Genomic DNA, 21,609 nt, shown 5'->3' on the forward strand with positions numbered 1-21,609 from the left:
GTTACACAACCTATTTTAGCATAACCAATCCTATTCAGAAACAGATGTAACGTTAACGTTAAAGGTTTTTTGTAGAAATAGCTTGTTGGTTATATATTCAGTCATTTTTTCAGTTGTGTAAAGGTTAACAATCGATTTTTATTTATCACCCATTGATTTAAAGTTTTAATTACGTTACTGGAGCACTGGAACCTAAAACATCTATCATATTCAACATTACCCTCTAGTGGTCAGCATTAATTTTGCATGGCCTGACCCCTGTTCTTCTATTGGATGTTTGTTCAATTTAGGATGAAAACAGGGTCAAAGCAACAAAGCAAAACAGGACATCAGTCAAGTATAAAAGACACAAAGTCCATTTTTGCAAACTTTTCAAATTTTATCTGGCGGGTTCTTGTACATTTGTCGGTCAAAGGTTTGGTCAAAGCCAGGAGCAAAGGCTAACATCATGAGTTTCCAGTTTCAAAATCTGTCTTAATTATCTTTACATATATACAATCATTCATACACTACAATACTACAAAGCAGCCTAAAATATTGATTGTACATAAATATGGTAACATTTATAACTCTTTCATTCTGCTATGCTAAACTAGGCCAACTAATGGAGTGACCATTTCAATACCAAACACGGTCTGTTAACAGAAATCAAAATAAAATCAACAATAATAATATCCAGGTTTAGTGTTGAGGAGGTCTAAATTTAAAATCCTATTGCTCTGGAACAAATGTCTTTCACTTCATGGATCAGTTCAGTCTCTATGGTTTGAGATGGAATCCTTTTCTCCAGCTCTCAACAAGAAAATAATCACACACAGTGCCGTCTCTGCTGCCGGACAATTGTACAGGATGTAAAAAACGAACAAAATAATTGTTATAAAAAACATCTGACATTTTTTTTCTTCTGAGGTGACAGAGTGGCCTGTACAAAACAAAAAATGTAAAAGGCAATTTAAAAAAAAAAAAAAAAAAAAAAAACTTCACTAGGTTACACAACATTCAAACTAAATTTCAAGCATTCTTTAACATTCATGAGTAACCTTTCTCTTTTTTCCTAGAAACAATATTTTCCTGCACTACTACCCATATAGTGTTTTACTGAAGCATTGAACAGGAATGAATCACAATGCATGGAAATGTACAACTAGTATGCCATCAGACCTGCCATGCAAAAACACACAGGGAACAGCCAATACAGGCATACATGGGAATACACTTTCTAGAAACATCTTCAGTATTGCTTCGTCTCAAGCTTAGAAAGATTTAGTGCAATGTCCAAAAGTACTGAACATTTAGATCATAGTCGTTATTTCAGTCTTTTGCAATGAAATAAAAAACGAAACTAGACTGACATAAACTAATCTGACAGTCTGCATTTAAACCCATTATCAAGGCTATCGCATACTGTAGATATTTTAGGTGAAAAAGGATGTAGTGAAAACCCAGTAAGACTCATCTGATTATACCAACACATCACAAATAAAAAAAGCAATTATTTTGAAATATTAATTTTTTAAAATAGATTTGATTTTGTACAACATTTCCTGTGAACATTGAGTGTTAAAGAAATAATATATTAGTAGTACTATGACATAAAGCAAAAAATGCTACTATGATAATTAATCAGTATATAAATATTTCATTGGGGAAAAAAATATTTAGTTTTGCTAAAAAAAGGCAAATAAAGGCTTTAATAAACTGGGTGCATCAGAACCAATTTCTAAGGTGGAGAATATTAGGGCTTTGCTGATGCTAACAGAACACAACTCAGTACATAAACTCTAGTGCACATTTCATTAGACAAAGAGGCAGATAATAGTGGGCATTAATCACTGGCCCATGTTAAATCAATCATATACAATTCATACATAGGCTTCCTTGATTAACTGCTGATTATTAACTTAAAATGATTGTAACAAACCTATAAACATACAGTATTCTGCATTGGTACATAATACTACAATAAACTATAATTGTCAAAATAAAATAAAAATGACACTCCTCTCTCTTCAAGAAAATAATCATGTTTCAACTATTCAAAGCTGTAAAGCAAATGTAACAGTATTGTTATTTAGATTCATCTTCCATTCTGGGCTTTGTTAAAATGTGCAGGAAACTGCACCCACATCTGCTGAAATTCAATCCATAGCACATGTCAAAGAATTATTAGTTTGAGGCAAAATAGCTTAAAATGAGCAGCTCATTTTAAGATATTAAATGTAATATTTCATGTATTTCAAAGAGAGACAACTGGACAAGCATTGATTCAACAGTACTCTCATGGCCTAGTAAACATACAAGGATGCGATACTAATATCAGATAAACTCATATCTGGATTTTATCCAAATAAAATCAATTTTAGTTAGACCCACCAACACTGAACACTGAAAGCTCTGTGATAGGAATGATATGAATCCCCCATCAGCTACAATACCAAATCTACATTACAGAAAAAAAAGATTGTAGGGACAAAATAAAACACTTTGCACAGAAAAACAAAAGGAAAAAGTTCCTTAAAATGTGTTCACTGACAGAGAGAAAGTGTGTGTGACGACTGTGAGTAATATTGAGAATAGTCTTAAAAAAAAAAAAAAAAGTTGTTCTGACTGACATATCAGAAGGATTGTTTCAGTCGGTTTAATGATATTTACAGGGATGAAGCTTAAACCGATACCTTTGACATTTGATTGGACACTTTGGGACTGGTTACATACCAGAGGTGACTATTCAGACACTTGACAGTCTCAGAGCAAGAATAGGAGGAGAAGAATCAAGGAAGAGAAGTATAGAGAGAGTTAGTGGAAAGAGGTTCTGTTGTAGCCCCGTCTCTGCTAGCATCTCAGATTGCTGGTCTCTTGTGGTCCTACTGTGTTTCTCTGATTGGCTAAAGACGTATATCAGGAAATCAGGGGTGAATGGACACTTTCACTGTTCTTCCAGCCAAGACGGTTTGTCGGCCCCTGGTGGTTTGAGTTTAATGTTGAACTGCTTGAGGGTCTGTTCCAACTGCTGCTGGTTTCCAGCAAAGTAGGCAGAGATGGCATTATGGAACAGCAGAAGTTGCTTGTGCATCACTTTTACCTGTGAGATAGATAAACAAACACATCATGTTAGATGACAAGACAGAGACAACAGATGGATCAAGGGCTGCTTAAAGGGATAATTCACCAAAAAATTAAAATTACCCCATGATTTACTCACCCTCAAGCCATCCTAGGTGTATATGACTTTCTTATTAAAAAAATATCCTGGCTCTTCTAAGCTTTATAATGGCAGTGAAGGGGTGTTGATATTTTGAAGCCCAAAAAAAGTGCATTCCCCTTCACTGCCATTATAAAGCTTGGAAGAGCCAGGACATTTTTTAATAAATCTCCGATTGTATTTGTCTGAAAGAAGAAAGTCATATACATCTAGGATGACTTGAGGGTGAGTAAATCATGGGTTAATTTTCATTTTTGGGTGAACTATCCCTTTAACCCTCTGGGGACCACAAACGCGCCCGCGCGTTTTGCTCGTTTTTTTTTTTAGCAATGAAAATAAACACTAAATGCTCTGTTAATTTTGATCTTTCATTTTCGTTTAATACATCAATCGATCCTGTTCAGTTTCTATTTTTTTTCTGTATACTCACAATAAAAATAAAGTGTTTTGCTTTTTGACAAATAAAGAAAAATTAACATGATGCGATTTCTGCCTTCTCTCTGTCAGTAAACTCCCATTTGAAACGCGTTCGAAAATGATCTATAACTCCGCGAAAATTCAGTCAAACAGGCAAACAGACCCACGGGCATAAAGCTTGAGATCGCATCTTTTAAATGAAGTCATTTATATAAAAAACAAATATTCTCAGCTTCTGTAATCTGTATAAAAAGAGAGCGACTCCTGTCGAGCTCATTACGAGCTCATTCACAGTAATGTGACCACTCCCCGGAGAGCGCGTGCTATTCAAACGCAAATTCTGAGAACTATTTCAGAGCTGTGAAACGCCCACATCAGCTGTAAACAAAGCGCGTTGCGACTCCTCGCGAGTGAGACATTATAGCCTACCTTATGGAGAAAAGATTCCTCAGAACAGTGCTGATGAGGAGCAATATCTCCTGAAATGAGGAGCAGATTCCGCTGAGGAGTGAGGTAACGTTAGGCTGTTTTCTTTTCTCACGTGTGGAATAACGTTATGGAATAACGTTAGTGTAGGGCTATGTAAACCGCAAAAAGATGAATCGCATTTCTATAATATGACTCGCCTTTCTGTGAGATGAATGAAGGGGACATATTTGTAAAGACTGTTTAGCCTAAATATGAATCGCGCGTCTGTGTGTGAAAGAATAAACTGCTTTGCTATAGCCTACTGAGATGAGTAAAAATCGACTGGAATATGTTGAAATAAAATGTATTTGTATAAGCAACGTATTAAACTGCAAAAAAAAAATACTATTTTTGTCAAAAATAAATTCATAGACTAAGATGTTAGATGTTCCAATGTTGGTTATATTCAAACTAATGAATACATATGATAAAATGTAGGCCTATAATCTTTTTTTTTTTTTTTTTTACAAAGAAATAGTACACTTGAAATATTGTTGAAATTGTAATTATTGTTGTAATTGTAACATTTTTAATAAAATAGCAAAACATATTTACAAGAGAGATGTAAGCGAAATCTTAAATGGTCAATATAAGTCTTCTTCTAAATACATCTTTTGTCCTTGCATTGTGGCTCAGTCAGTTTCACACCTGAGTGAATGGCTCATTATGCAGAGTGGGTGGGACACTGTAATCTAAGGTGTAAACTACTCCTCCCCATCGCATATTGGCTTTCCAAGCAAAACCTGTTTTACACCATTTAAATCAATGTATTTTTTTTTGTGAACGATAAAGCAAGACTATTTTCACATAATTTTGAAGCTAGAACTCAAAGGGACAACATCCATTAGTCAAAAGTCTTGTGGACACATATTTAATATGTGTTTTGTGGTCTTAATTCAGCAACTTTCATTTTAATTTTTTCCAATAACCACGCATAAACATTATTCTCTTAAAAATACAAACATCTACATACACGTTGCTCACATATTATGGTAGCCCTGTTTGTGCTATATAGAGTGAATTTACACCTTTGCCATTAACATGTTTATAAATAACTGAAAAAAGCACAAATGTCAAGGCATGTCAGAACATCTCAAGGACCCCAAAAACAGCTTGGTCCCCAGAGGGTTAAGTGGCTTAAAGAGGAAGTTATGTGGGTGGTCATGCACCTTATTTTCTTCCAGGAACTTGAGCTTGATGGTGACATCATTTCGAAGACGTTCATATTTGTCCTTGTGGATCTGGTACTGCTGCTGAGCAGCCTCGATACGAGCCATGGTAACAGCATCCCGCGGGCCCAAGTTCAACTCCTCTAGATCTGCTCTGTACGCATCAAACTCTAGCCTACAGGACATCAGAGAAAAATCATTAAAAAAAAAATGGCACATACAAAATTTTATACTTTTTATACAATGTGATGCCCAAAGTTGAAAGTTATTTATGGTGAGATCTGTTTACACTTGGTATTAAGATGTGTTTTGGTCGATCGGATCACAAGTGGACGACGCTAAATACAGGTGTAAACGGGGTCTAAAACATTTTGAGCTTGTCCACTTTCGACCACTTCCAGAGCTGGTCGAAAACGCATTCGACCAGATTGCTTTCGTAGTGTAAACACTCATGTGTTCGAACAGCCACAAAAGATCGCCTACTGACCTAACACGCAAACATTATGGGAAGCGTGCTAGCCAGACGGGATTTAAACTTTGTCGGCTGAAGACCCAAGTTTGGTTTGAAGACGAAAAACATACCAAGCACAGTGTTCTCTCGCCATTCCTGATTTCTAACTCACACTCACTGCGTTCGCGTAGTCTTGCGGCTGTCGCAGCAGAAACAAAAGCTTCTGCTCTCTGTATGTTTTTGCAAATAACTGTGATAGAGGATATGCTTCTTCCTTTTTTATTTTCAATCAAAAGACTGAGTGAGAGGGCCAGCCAGTGTCAGTGCCTGTTGGTGTATCACTCCGAGTTCATTCAATACCATCTCTTCTGCATGTGCAGCAATATTCGATACTAACCCAGACAACTCTAACGTATACTTACCCTCTCAACGTCCAGTTGCATCAGATGCTTATTAACTTAAAACACAATTTAAGTGCTATAAGTCCTGACAGAAAGTACTGCCCAGTGCCATTTCATATTGCAGAGAATTTAATCACTTTAAGCACCTTAAAGAATTTTTTTTTTTTTGCTGAAGTAGCTTTTACCTGGCATTCTCATACATCTTGATAGTCATCAGTGTGTCTTCCATCGTTTTGTTCACCAGTGTGTTGATACTGGACACAAAGAAGTTGATGGCACCGAGCAGAGTCTCTCCATTCTTGCACAACAACTTCTGTGTTTCTGCATTGTATCCAAACTCATCCTGTGTGTAAACAGTAGACTATTGTGAGTGTGACTATTTAACTCTATTGCAGTGTTGTTATTTTAACTAAAATTAACAATTATTAAAAACATTTTAATTGAAGTGAAGCTACAATAACAAAATATACATTTTAGATAAAAAAACATGTTGGCTTGGCAAATAAGTTTAAGTTGAAGCACTAAAATTGTTGTAAACTGAAGTAAAAAATAAAGATAAATAACTAATAAAAATGACAAAATACTAAAACATATATTGATGTCTCAACCACCCTAATATATATGGCCAATGGTAATATATATATATATATATATATATATATATATATATATATATATATATATATATATATATATATATATATATATATATATATATATACACAGTGAGGAAAATAAGTATTTGAACACCCTGCTATTTTGCAAGTTCTCCCACTTAGAAATCATGGAGGGGTCTGAAATTGTCATCGTAGGTGCATGTCCACTGTGAGAGACATAATCTAAAAAAAATATTCAGAAATCACAATGTATGATTTTTTAACTATTTATTTGTGTGATACAGCTGCAAATAAGTATTTGAATGTTAATATTTGGTACAGTAGCCTTTGTTTGCAATTACAGAGGTCAAACGTTTCCTGTAGTTTTTCACCAGGTTTGCACACACTGCAGGAGGGATTTTGGCCCACTCCTCCACACAGATCTTCTCTAGATCAGTCAGGTTTCTGGGCTGTCGCTGAGAAACACGGAGTTTGAGCTCCCTCCAAAGATTCTCTATTGGGTTTAGGTCTGGAGACTGGCTAGGCCACGCCAGAACCTTGATATGCTTCTTACAGAGCCACTCCTTGGTTATCCTGGCTGTGTGCTTCGGGTCATTGTCATGTTGGAAGACCCAGCCTCGACCCATCTTCAATGCTCTAACTGAGGGAAGGAGGTTGTTCCCCAAAATCTCGCAATACATGGCCCCGGTCATCCTCTCCTTAATACAGTGCAGTCGCCCTGTCCCATGTGCAGAAAAACACCCCCAAAGCATGATGCTACCACCCCCATGCTTCACAGTAGGGATGGTGTTCTTGGGATGGTACTCATCATTCTTCTTCCTCCAAACACGTTTAGTGGAATTATGACCAAAAAGTTCTATTTTGGTCTCATCTGACCACATGACTTTCTCCCATGACTCCTCTGGATCATCCAAATGGTCATTGGCAAACTTAAGACGGGCCTTGACATGTGCTGGTTTAAGCAGGGGAACCTTCCGTGCCATGCATGATTTCAAACCATGACGTCTTAGTGTATTACCAACAGTAACCTTGGAAACGGTGGTCCCAGCTCTTTTCAGGTCATTGACCAGCTCCTCCCGTGTAGTTCTGGGCTGATTTCTCACCTTTCTTAGGATCATTGAGACCCCACGAGGTGAGATCCTCCCCCCAGTCTGAGGGAGATTGACAGTCATGTTTAGCTTCTTCCATTTTCTAATGATTGCTCCAACAGTGGACCTTTTTTCACCAAGCTGCTTGGCAATTTCCCCGTAGCCCTTTCCAGCCTTGTGGAGGTGTACAATTTTGTCTCTAGTGTCTTTGGACAGCTCTTTGGTCTTGGCCATGTTAGTAGTTGGTTTCTTACTGATTGTATGGGGTGGACAGGTGTCTTTATGCAGCTAACGACCTCAAACAGGTGCATCTAAGGCATCTAAGTGGAGGTGGACATTTTAAAGGCAGACTAACAGGTCTTTGAGGGTCAGAATTCTAGCTGATAGACAGGTGTTCAAATACTTATTTGCAGCTGTATCATACAAATAAATAGTTAAAAAATCATATATTGTGATTTCTGGATTTTTTTTTTTAGATTATGTCTCTCACAGTGGACATGCACCTACGATGACAATTTCAGACCCCTCCATGATTTCCAAGTGGGAGAACTTGCAAAATAGCAGGGTGTTCAAATACTTATTTTCCTCACTGTATATATATATATATTTTTTTTTTTATTTTTATTTTTTTATTTAGTGTTGACTGCTCAATTGTTTAACTAGTCTTAGACAATCCATCCAGCAGTGTTAGAGACATTCTTGACTGGTCTGGTGTAGAAGTAGCAAAACACAAAAGCTAAAGTAAACTGTGTCTTGATGACATAGTTTTTTCTGTCTGTAAGCACTAGTTATTTTTAACACTGACAGTTTGAAAATACATGAGTAGGTTTACACCAGTCCCATAATTTTGCATGGCAGGCACAACAAATATCATAAATCTTAAGATGACCGTGCCGTCTCACCCGGAGTTCTGGAGACTTCTGACTGAGGTCGGCAAAAGTGTCTCCAAGGGCGTGCTGCGTCTGCACCATGCTGTAAAAGTGGTTGGTTAGCGCTCGCGCTAAATGCAGCACACTCTCGTACTTCCGTTTGGTTTCCCGCAGAACCTCGATCTGAGCCTCCAGCTCCAAATCCACAGTACGTGAGCCTCGGCCAAACCTCTCAGATATCATCTGTTTGGTGCACTAAGGGAGAAAACCATAAATACAAAAGGCTTCAAAATTGGAGTGGCTAACAGCACATAACATCTAAATAGAAAAAATAAAAAGTTAATTGACAAGCCTTGTATGTGTTCAGGCCCCATTTCTTCACTATGTCAAATTTCTCCACAGCAATGCCTCTTGTGGCCTCTTCTGCTGTCATGGAGGAATTGCTACTGGTGTGATGCATGTTGGACCCTGATACACAGAAAATGCTTACAGTAAGTCTCCAATTACACACACACTGTCTACATACAATGTCTAGTCTTCCACAATAATTTACACATTTGCAGATATTGTGGCCATCATTAATTGCATCAGAGAGACAGACAGACAGACAGACAGACAGTGTATCAGCTGTATGTGAAACAGATGAGATGAGAGAATAAATGAATGTGTTTTTACTAAATAGGGGGAAAATGTTGTCAAATGATCCAGCACCGTTTGGGATACCTGGGATACAGGGGATGTCATCTGATTGGCTGGCTATTCGGCAGGCTGCAATTTGGCTTGGGGCAATGCCAACACCCCTGGACTTCATTCGCAGGTCTGGAGGGGGTCATGGCCAGGAATAGCAGGGGATGTTGGGGGTATATATGGTTATGGGGAAGAGGGAGTGAGTGGTGGATATGTTAAAAAGTTATTTAGGCAATTGGGAAAATTCCGTTTTGCAATGGAATGGATTGCACCACATGAGAGTGAAGTGTATAGAATAATGCCAGTGCATATGTGTGTGAATGTGAAGGAAGATGGAGGAATGGGAAAGGGGAAAAAAAGGGAGGGTGAGAGAGAGAAGGTGATAATGTAACGAGATGAAACACAGGAAAACACATGACTGATATTTTGTTAAATCTGCTGCCTCATGACAAACAGCTGGAGAAAATGTACAGTTCACTCAAAAACACACAACTGTTATTTTAAGCTCCAATATGCCTGATCATTTATTTTTAGTGTTCATTTACACAGAAACAGAGTGTGACTAGGAGTATCAGACAGTAACTGATCTGAAAGTTTCCAAACATACTTTACACCCAGCCATTCTGCAGCAGATTTTTCTAAACATTTCCTCTGCAAAGTCAGCAAGATTAAAGCCAGATTAAAGTTTCAAAACTAATTTCCGAAGCAAAATGACAAAAGATTCATCATTACAAAGTTCCTGCCAGAGAAAAAAGCAACCTTAACCCAGGGTAGAAAGAAGAGAAATAAAAATGCAGCCTGTTTCAATCTGCTTGGAAAGAAAATAAAGGCCAGAAAAACAGAAGTGATTAAATTTATTCGTGCAGAACAGCATCCTATGCCCTAGGAAAAGACAAAATGGCTTAGAAAAGGACAATTATACAAGGCATCATGGGAAGGTGGAAAAAGAGAAATAAGTGAGATCGGGTACGAGTGAGGGATGAATGACCTTGCCCTTCATTTGGAATGCGTCTGTTGCCTAGAAAGTCAGTGTTAAGACGGATTGCAGGGCCTGAGAGAAAGTGTAAAAGAGAAAGAAGGTCCTCACTGAATCACAAGGGAATAAATTTACACTGATATTAAGGCCCCAGGTGATCACCTTACAATCAGATCTACAACATATCCTGTCCAGACAAAGTCATTTAGTTAGATACATGAAACTAAATTAAAATAAAATCAAAAGCAGTCCGTTTTGGTTGGGATACTTTGCAAAAGTTAGCCTCATTTTTCATTACAGAGGACATTCATTTAAAGGGGACCTCTTATGCCCCTTTTTACAAGATGTAATACAAGTCTCCATTGTCCCCAGAAAGTTTCAGCTCAAAGTACACCACAGATCATTTTTATACCATGTTGTAAATGCCCATTTTTAGCGGAAGGAAAAGCATGCTGTTTTCGTGCATGTATCTTTAAATGCAAATGAGCTGCTGCTCCCTACCCCGCATTCCAGAAGAGGGCGGAGCCTTTACAGCTCTTGCCTCAGATACTCCGCCAAAAACTAAAACATCTGTTTGGTTTTGATTATCATCTCTATCGCTGTCACGCTCACGTGACATTGAAGTTCGTCATCATCATGAAAGTTGTGCATCTGCATGTGTTTTAAAGCCATTTCGTAATATACAGTAGTTAACATTTGAAGTGGATCAAAAAAGTTAATCAAAGTTGTTCTAAGACAAGAACTGGTATTGTTCAAAATTCATGTATAACTTTGATGAAAGGTTTTGATCCACTTCAAATGTTGACTACTGTATATAAAGCCATATAGGTTTTTTGAGCGCACACACACCCGAAGTACGCGCACAGAAAGCTGGATGTCAGACGGCGCGTCCCATGAGTATTAAACCAAGTTCTCTTTCATCTTATTGCACTTAAACTGTCAAATACATACGGTTGTCAAAAACTAAAATTTCACATAAACATAAATAAACACAACTGTTTTTTGAAACCCCAATATGCCTGATAACTTATTTTTAGTGTTCATTAACACAGAAACAGAGTGTGACTATGAGTATCAGACAGTAACTGATCTGAAAGTTTCCAAACATACTTTACACCCAGCCATTCTGCAGCAGATTTTTCTAAACATTTCCTCAACAAAGTCAGCAAGATTAAAGCCAGATTAAAGTTTCAAAACTGATTTCCGAAACAAAATGACAAATGATTCATCATTACAAAGTTCCTGCTAGTAAAAAAATCAACCTTAACTGTGGAAGAAAGAAGAGGAAAAAAATGTAGCCCGTTCCAAATCAATTCAAGTAACCTTTATTTATATAGTGCTTTTTACAAAAGGCTACAGCTTTACAGTGATAACAGGAAAATAATGCAACAAAGTTTGTTTCTGCTGTACAGCAGATCTAGAAGAAAACAGCGTCATTGTCCAGCTTAAAGGGGTGGTATAATGCCCTTTTCACAAGATGTAAAATAAATATCTGATGTCCCCAGAGTGTGTATGTGAAGTTTTAGCTCAAAATACCCCACAAATATTTATGTTAAAATTGTCACTTTTTGAGGGTGAACAAAAAACTGTCCCTTTAAATGCAAATGAGCTGCTGCTCCCGGCACAGAGGGTGGAGCTTCAACAGCTCATTCTTAGCAGCTTCGATTACCTCACGCAGACATGCACTGAAAATTTCAAAAACATTTAGCCTTTTATGTTCAAACCGGAGTCAGACAAAGATGGAGAGACTAAAGAAGAAGTGACAACATGTAGACAACATTTCTGAATGGATAGTTGATGAATTTATGTAGCTTATGTGTAGTTATCTTCTAGTCATTGATTAGCATATTCGGTCTTGATAATCTATAAATCGTGTTCCGGGGACGGGGTTTATGTAAATTTTTAAAAGAAAATAACTCCCTTTGCTTTGAACTTTGAGCATCATAACTTTGCAGATTTTGTTTATGCTCAAACAGCAACATTACACATATATATATATATATATATATATAGCTGCTCTGGAGAAAACAGTGATGTCATCGTCCAGCTCAGTTCAGTTCTCATATAATGGCGTCAATGCAGGTAGATCAATAATATTGTTGAATATTAAATGTGCTTAGAGAGAAATTAAAAGCCAGAAAAACAGAAGTGATTAAATTTATTTCATCCAGCAGAACACATTTATGTTCAAACACCATGTAAAAGTGAATTTAGCATAATAGGTCCCCTTTAAAAAAAAAATCTAAAACTAAAAGATACCTGAGGATCTGTGGCCTTTTTCACTCTGGTTAAAGACAAACTTTAAAGCCATTAAGAATGACTCACACACTACCTATACACACAATGACCAATGCCAGAGGCCCTGGCTCTCATTTGGATTGCACCATGGGAAAGAAAGGACTGGAAAAATCAGCAAGGAAAATATGCAAACCATATTGTACAATTCCAACTTCTTCTCCACAAAAAATATGTATGTGTTTGCATCTGAGAGTACAAATGTCAGCCAAGTAATTTCAAACATGGTAAATACCACCAATAAAAAATAAATAAAAAAAAAGTCAATGCATGTTTGGGGTCAAGTGAATCTAAAGCCAGCCTAATTATACTGGAATTTCTTTGCCCAGGTTATTTTGAACATATGAAGACTTCAGATGCAGAAGACTTCAGATGCAAAAGCCTCTAAGTGCCATCTGAAATTTCCTTTTAGAATGATAATTTTTATCAAGCTTGTATGTTTATGTTCAGTTATTTCACTTTAATGGCAATGAAAATGACCTATTAATTGTCATTAAAGTGAAATTACTGAACTTAAACATACAAGCTTGAAAAAATGCTAATTTTAGAAGAAAATTTCAGATGGCACTTAGAGGCTTTTGCATCTGAAGTCTTCATATGCAGTTTTGCATATTGCTAGGTGAGACTGTATTTTACATGTTCACTGCAGAAGTAGCAATTGGGTTTTGGAAGAAGATGTGAAGAACAGTGAAGAGTTAAAGAATGACAGGATTTCTTATACCTTTGATAGAGCTGGTTGGAATGATGCCTTCCGTCGTACCTCCATAACCACCTGAAACGATGCTGGTTTCATTTAGGTTGGGCCCGGATACCATGACCTGTTGCAAGTCCTACAGACATGGAAACAGAGAAAAGAAGACATCTTAAGTATTCAAATTGGCGACCTAAAAATTATTTTGTCATGTAGTGAGCCATTTGTGTAAGTTCTAAACACACAAACATAGGCAAACGTTGTTAATTGTTAGAAGGAACATTTTAGGGTTAGAATCACATGGGACCTAGAATTAATAAGAATCATGTGTCTGTGAGACATAACAAAATTCATATGTAACTTCCTGTGAAAACAAACCCTCTGAAAAATCCATGCGTTTCCTTGTTGTAGTAAAAGACACCAAAGCTTACCAGGCAATTACAGCACAAGGAAGGAAACAGTCTGAACAGTTATCTGAAACAAGTCACATTAGTGACTATAAAACGGTCAACAACCCACACCAAAGCAAACATGTTATCTGAGACCATAAACTACAAAACAGAGCCTTCTTACAAATAAACAACAAATCTGCATTGATTTGATCAAATAATTGTTTTTATGTGTTAAACAATCACAATATTAAGTCAACTTTCTTTTTTGTAAAAAAAAAAAAAAGTTGTAAATGGTCAATACACCATCAATTCTTCTTCAAAAAAGTGTTTTTGTCTTACTTTTAGACCAAGAGGGATGTATTTCACGCGAAATTGCAGACTAGCGACTCGTGTGGGAGTGGCATAGGTTAGTTGTCACAACTAGCAAGGAAGGTTGACGACATGGAGCACAGTAAATCTCAAACCTCTGGGGAATCAACAATTTTAAACAAACGCCGAACAGAGGTGCTTCTGCTTGCAAAAAGAGAACGCAACAGAGCTTGTAATAACACAAGAATCAACATTGGCCTGGCTTTTTGGAGATGGCCAGAACTGAGGGATTTGAAATGTTGTAAAAGTGACATGGAGATTGCGTTTTTATTACTATATATTTTATTGAACTGATAAATTGCCATATGTAGCTCTCTAACAGACAGAGTTCATTGTAAAGAATTATCTATTGTGAAGGGTCATTTTTCAGTTTAACGCATTAAAAATATTTTATGCAATTAACGGTGCATCCGTTTTTTTATATAGCTAGCGTTACATTATATGATCACTCTTCTTCATGTAAATGCTTTTAAACCATTAAAGCGCAATAAGAAACAAACTCAGTGCGGAACTGGCGTGTGCCATGCCGCACTGAGTTCTCTTTCGCGTTTGAACAGACAAAAACACACTAAATTATGCCAAAATGCCCATTTTGTCGAGGATCCTCGTAAGGACAGTCTTAAATAAACGTAAAGATTTATGAAACTGGGATGCGTGTCAGATCAACGTCATGTGCAGCAGGTCTTAAAGTGACAGCAGCTCTACAGTAATTTGAAAGTGATTGCAGTACCAGTTTTGGCCACAATCTTACATACGGCTCCTTTAATGTAAATCAAAGAACAAAAGAAAAAGAGAAAAATCACTCACTGCTCTTGACTGAAAAACTTTTGTAGCTTTAATAAAAATGTATCTATATTAAATTTATAGTTTACGCAGTGAAAACTATGAAGTGTTTGATAACTATTAAATTTCTGTAGCCTATATTTACTACCTGTTAGATCAAATATTTAAAATATACTGACTTTGTTGTTTCTTTCTACATTAATTTGGCAATTGAATGTGAAATTATTAAAATATAAAAATTTATTAAAAACTTTAATGTAAGGGCGATTAATCGTGATTAATTACAAAGAAAATGTGCAATTAATTTATTTTATTTTATCGATTGACAGCACTAATTATTATACATTTTAACGAGGGAGGAACAAAGTCCATTTATATAATGGACACTTATGTAATGTACAAGTATATGACTATGTAGTACTACAGTAAATATAGTACCTTTTCACTGACAAAATATACAATTTCATTCATTTCCATTGTAAAACAAATGTCAAATGAATGTGTTGTTTTTGCCAGGACATAAACAGGCTCATGGGATACATATGCTGGTATACAGTACGCTCTGTACTGTATGCAGTGGCCCCTTTAAATAACAAAACAGAATTAATTATTATAATACAAAATCCACTGAACATACTGTATAGAGTTAATAGGTACTAAAAGGTCACTAGCCATTGGTTAATACCACAAAGGGACAAAACAGGATGTTTTTCAAAACAAACAAAATCTGTATAATTTGGATTTGTATCTAACCTCAAACACCGATTAATATGGAGTGACAGAGGCCAAAAAATAATGCATGTGATTTGAAAAACATCCTGTTTATAGAGACAAAATTATGGGGAGAACTAAAACCATTTTCTGCTGGAAAGACAAACACGTGCAAGCAAACACACACACACACACACACTGCCACCCTTCCCAGTGTTCCTTCTCACCCCGAGGGCTGCGGGACTCCCTACCTTCTCTCTTAAGCTCCACTGAACCTTTGCAGCCTGCACAGACATCAGGGAAGAACATGACAACAAAAAGACAAAAGAAAGAAAACAAACCAAAAATGAAGCACAATGTGAAACAAAAACAAACTTGAAAACAGTGATGATAAAATAATCTATCAAACACAATGGAATCCATATTTTAGGGTCGGTTAGCACCTGTTAATACAACAATGACAAACTTCAAAGCTTGACAATAAGATAAAATACATTGAGTTACACTACTTTGCATAATTTCAGCCCTCATTGAGCAATGAATAAACCCTCTTCATAAAGTGGGTAGCTAACAGATCCTTGTCACTCCAAACATCAGTGAACAAATGGATGGGGATTACAAAAAAGAAAATGCCACTCTTTCTCTCTCTGGGTAAAGACAAGAACACTTAAAAAGTCTGTTTTCACATTCTGGCTCAATGCTACCGATCTATTTAAAGACCCAATGTAACGCCAAAGTGCCATCTGCCTTTAGCTTTGCCATTATTGCAACTGTGAACATGATCAGCCATGATAAACTTTTTAAAATGGACTTAACATGAGAATGACAAAAAAATTAAATATACCTATTTTTAAAACAAATAGCCTTTAGTTCCCTATAGGAATGATTAAACCTCTTAGCAAATATCTCGCTTGTGTTTGCCCAACACGTCTTCTCCCGGATCCAGTGCCACAGTTTAGTTGTCTTACAGAGGTGTGTCTTGTGACAACATTACCACTATTTACAGTGGTTTGAACAATAAGGAGATTTACACTTTGTGCTTGGCTCCATTAGCCTGTTACTCCTGAAACACAAAGACAAGGAAGACACATCCTAGACTTCCAATGAAGTCATTTTTACGAAACAAATGCATATTACTATTACTTAACCTTAATTTGTAACTGCTTATTTCAAATCTCCAAGAAAAAGCTGAAAAATGATGAACTGCAATGTTTGCATCACCTGCTACCTTGAGTTTTTTTCTCATGGCTGATATTGCGAAACAACACTAAACAAACTTGGAAGACAGCTAGATTTCAGACTCTAACAATATATATAAACCTAAACGCTGTGACCAACATTTTGATGCTTTGATACTTTGATTCAGCTTTGCAAACAGAAAAAAACTGAATCATTAGGGTGGGTTCAGGTAAACTAGACCACTTTTTGACATTGAAATCACTATTAAAATGTGGCCCAATGCAGCTGAATCACATGTATCCCTCACCTGCTCCAGGCTGTCATCTTCTGCTAGATTCCTAGAGTCCCCATTACTGTTAATAGGAATCTCCATAGTGGCTGCTTTACTCATCATACTCTCCGCCATACTGGAGTGTTGCTGAAACACAGAGTGAGATAAGGAAAAAAAGATAAGAAAATTAAACAGAGAGAGCTTTTCATTATATTACAAAAGGTAGTCCGTGACATTTCAGAATAATATATTCATGAATTCACAGCTGCTAATTAACAATGTAGACCAGAACTCACTTCAGACAACAAGCACTAGAGAATAAATTATCATTATAGTCTAACTCACAAGGTCAAAGTGAATGGTAACCAAGGCTGGCCGTCATTCTACATGACATCCTTTTGTAAAAAAACATGAGGCTGAATAAATGATGACAATGTATGTAAAATATCCCTTTAACTAAAATATTCAAGGCCTTCTATACTCCACATACATTTGGTGGCAACATGGAAAGGAGTTTACACAGGAATGTTCTGTTCAAAAGTACTTATCAGATCTGACAGAGTCCAACCCAGTCATTATCATAAAAGGCACTGCAATGGAGTTCAAGGACTAGATCTTTCACTTCAAACCAATTAACCTGGTTAAAACCCCCTGTGAGTTTCTGTACCTCTGTGATATTTCCATTGATACTTGCTTTGGTTACTCCTTCAGAGCTAAATCCTCTCACCCCTGCGGGAGGGGCTTCACTGCAATGAGTGAGCAACTTCTCAAGCAGGCTTTCATTGTTAGCTCTCATAAAGCTCCCAAGCTCAGCCTCCTCAATGGGCAGAGGAAAATATAGGAATGCAGGGAGCTATGTAACAATCATGTGACTCATGCAAGTTTGTCTAAGCTTCAGCTCTAGACAGGCGCTCAGAGAGCAGATCTGAGCGGAGACATCATAGCCTGCCTTCACATAAAAGCCATTTAATTCTCCTGAGTGCTGAAGCATGAAATTTAGGAAGGGGAAAAAAGCTACTGGTTCAAGTCTTATCTGTAAACCACAGGAATGGAAAACTAGCATTAATATATTTGCACTCAGTGAGCAGTTGTGATGGCGGTGAGCCAGTGCAAGTGCTCCTTTACTATAATGAAGGAAAGGAGGGGATAGGACTGTGGATGTGGGATGTTGTGACCTTATTGAAGACATTCAAATAAGCACCGTTTACTTAGCGTAATGAAATTGTGGCAATGTCATTACGAGAAAAAAGTATTCAATTTGTGGCTTGCAGTATGACCCTTGCTTTACCAGCTACCTGTTGATGTGAATTACATTCTCTCTTACTGTGCAGCTGCACATTTGAATGATCCAGTCAGTGAAGAAATGCTATTATTTAGAAGGACATCTGGGATCAATTTGGTTGACATGTCAGTAACCTATTGTCAAATATGCAAACTCTCAATTACAGCTCATCTGATGGATACATGCATGCATGGATTCCTATGGACAGATATTTTACAGACCTTTAGTGTAATTAATTATGTTCCTCTACCTAGCAACTGCCTAGCAACTCCCTAGCAACCACCCAGAATACCTTAGAAACCACCCAGAACACCATAGCAACCGCCTAGTAAAACCCTAGCAACCGTGCCGAATTTTGCCACTGCAAGCACCACTCACATTTTCTTCAGGAAATGTACATTCTAATTAAATATGTTCCTCTACCTTGCTACGTGGACAGGGTAAACTTATGGAGAACTTTGCAATGGCTTCAAGGATCTACATAATAATCTGAAAGAAAAACAGAGAGGCCTGTAATTTGACAGCCATGACAACACTACAAAATACATCATTGGCTTTGGCCTTTTTTCCTGTGATTTTCCACTGGTTTTGCGGAGGCAGCATGCCATCTAACCAAGGCTGCATCTATGACAACAAGTACAGTACAGACTCAAGCAAGCAGGCTGAGGTGATGTTGCTTCATTGAGCACCTCCCTAAAAATATGTCTCAAGGGACCAGCGTGGTAACAAGAGGCTTTTTAAAACAAAACAAGACATATTCCAAGTCTACACTAGTGGTGAGGATTTTAATCCATCCCAGTGAATTTAATTATTTTTTATTTATTTAGTAAAACTATTCTTTCAGTTGTCAGTTCTGCATTATGTCAGTAGGTGGCTACAAGTGTGTTATGAAGAATCGTTAAACCATTCACTCAACCGTGTCAGTCAACAAAAACTATTTTTATCCTTAAATAAAATGTTCATGCTTACAAATCTACTAATAGACTCAAGAGTGTCATAGTCATTTTCCACATAAACAACAAAGCAATTCTATCTCTATTTTGTCAAATGAATGATTCTTCAAAACGTCCAACCACATAAATGCTCCTTTACAGCCAGCTCTCAAATGTTATTGGCTCGTGCTATACTTAACCAGCTACTATATAAAACATGAATGCAAACGAAAGAATTGTTAGTACATGGACATGAACTAAAACAATTCGTCTACTACAATAAGTCAATAAGTCTAAACTAGTGGTGAACGAATCTTTAATCTGCCTGCTGTCTAAAGTATATTGGGCTACATCCTGGGCGAACAGGTGGCACAGGTGAACGTTGACAGTTGGTTCGTGACATTTTACCTACGACACCATTCACCTCGATAAACAAATAATACCTTCAATCCATATTTTCTATAAAAGCACGAGAGGTCTACTACGAATATTTATATAATCGACCTTATGGCTCGTTCAACCGTGCAACATTTTATTTCTCATAACGCATCATTGTCATTATGTACAGTCCGCTGACTCAAGCATCCACTGTCAAAGTGACGGTCCTTGTCGCCCAAGGGCCTTTTCTTAAAAGAAACCGCTTTTCGTGCATCAAGACAGATAAACACGCTTGAACCATGAAATCCCTAAATAAAGCCACATATTAATTTTCGCCGTCATATTTCACAACAATGCATGCAGTACATTAAGCCTATTTCGATGTCTGCTTAGTGCGATAATGACTGCATAAATAATAAACATCAATACATAAATGTTATCTTACCTGTGTTTTCTATTCTAGGATTAGCTTGACACGCGTGCTGAATATTTTATCCCAGTTCATGCGCAATCAAACACTGACACTTCAAAAAGAGTGAGGAAATTATAAAAGCATGCATTCATTGAGGCTGAATAAATGTTAATTCATAAGCAGGCGGGTTTTCCCATGTTCAACCGATTCCACCATGTCCGGCGGCTTGTTTGTATTATTGGGCGAATCAGCCTCCAGTAGCCCGAAATGCCTTGCGGATCTGACGACAAGCGCCGACCTTCCTTTAGCCGACGTGGAACAAGCAGCAGGCGCGAGGAAGAAGCCATGATGAGAAGGGAAGAGAGGAGGCGATGAATACAAACCAAATGTACAGAGAAGAAGAAGATGATGATAAATGTTATTGTTATTGTTAGAATTATTATATAAAAACAGAAAAGAACAAATATTTTGAAAACTGTTTCTTAAATCTTTTCAGTTTTATCCTACATTTCCTCAGTCTGTCTTGATGTGTTACCTTGGTGGGAATTCTTTCAATATTTAGCCTACTTAAAACTATCTGTTTAATGGTTATTGGTAGGTTATTGATAACAACAAAAATAGTAAGACCACATTCATAACATAAGAAAACCACTATCCAGCAACCAGTAAAATCCTCTGTTTGTCAGAGGGTGGCAGTATAAGGCCAGGCAAGGCACTAGCAAAGAACAGGAGACATTTCTCAATAAAAGAGCCAATCGTTTTTGCGTCATTGCAACTGCCAGTAGAGACATTCCTAATATCAAAAAGTCATTTTCTCTAAAGCTGCTTTGTAACTATATGTATTGTGAAAAAAACATTATATGAAATAAATGTGAACTGAATGTAAATGATTACCAATGACATGTAGGCCTAGCTGAAAGGACTTCACACAATTATTTTCTCTAGCAAGATATCATAGGACTATTGTTTTGTTTTTCTGGCCCTCGACCATCTTCACCCACAAAAGCATTGAAATGCTGCAGGACTGTAGAGTCGCTTGCCTTGGGACAGCAAAATTTAGCTACCATAATGCAAGGTGCAAAGTTCTATTATTTTAAAGTGGTTGAACCATGTAGATACTGTTTTCTCTGCCAGGGTCCTCTGTCCCATTCTGACTTGTGCTCCTACTTTCTTTATCACTGGTAGGCATACTTGAAGATTCACTGATATGGTTCCAACAACATTCAATAACAGAACTCATTAGAAATCATAACATGTGTTAAAACAGTAAGGTTATTATTTTAAAACGTGTGCAAACATATTCCACACACTTAGAGATTTTATTGTTCCACTCACTCTATTTCTTTTTCATTCCCATCACCTAGACATACTTACTCTCACAGCTTCTCACTCAAAGTGCCATGAGAATGTCTGTAACAGACCCGAGAGGAGAGTTTGTCTCCAGCGTTGTGGTGGGTCCTGGTGCTTCAGTATCTCAGCAGGGGGGCTCTGCATTTCATATTAACCTCTCTGATAGAATCAAGCAAACAACCATCCAAAACATAAAGGGATATTTTTATGGTTATTGAT

At 37.1% G+C, this 21,609-nt stretch overlaps 1 protein-coding gene across 5 annotated transcripts; it reads right to left on the reverse strand.

The window, feature by feature from the left end:
- Nucleotides 1-363: 363 nt before the first annotated feature.
- arfip2b (ADP-ribosylation factor interacting protein 2b) lies at nucleotides 364-20,339 on the reverse strand. Of its 5 annotated transcripts, XM_084104706.1 has the most exons (11): nucleotides 20,074-20,314; nucleotides 17,073-17,183; nucleotides 15,838-15,870; nucleotides 13,362-13,470; nucleotides 10,358-10,420; nucleotides 9,415-9,501; nucleotides 9,035-9,150; nucleotides 8,716-8,937; nucleotides 6,294-6,451; nucleotides 5,257-5,431; nucleotides 364-3,082 (listed from the first exon to the last, which is right to left on the reverse strand). In XM_084104706.1, exons 2-11 carry the CDS (start codon nucleotides 17,169-17,171, stop codon nucleotides 2,927-2,929), a joined length of 1,218 nt encoding a protein of 405 aa, XP_083960832.1. In that variant the 5' UTR covers nucleotides 17,172-17,183; nucleotides 20,074-20,314; the 3' UTR covers nucleotides 364-2,926. The 5 variants fall into 5 exon arrangements, with proteins under 5 accessions (XP_083960832.1, XP_083960831.1, XP_083960828.1 ...); XM_084104705.1 differs by lacking the exon at nucleotides 10,358-10,420 and having other exon boundaries at nucleotides 9,406-9,501; nucleotides 15,814-15,870; nucleotides 20,074-20,339; XM_084104702.1 differs by lacking the exons at nucleotides 9,415-9,501; nucleotides 10,358-10,420 and having other exon boundaries at nucleotides 15,814-15,870; nucleotides 20,074-20,339.
- Between the last annotated feature and the right edge of the window lie 1,270 nt (nucleotides 20,340-21,609).

The sequence above is a fragment of the Abramis brama genome (assembly GCF_963993115.1).
Source record: "Abramis brama genome assembly, chromosome: 25".
In the NCBI taxonomy this organism is placed as follows: Eukaryota; Metazoa; Chordata; class Actinopteri; order Cypriniformes; family Leuciscidae; genus Abramis; species Abramis brama.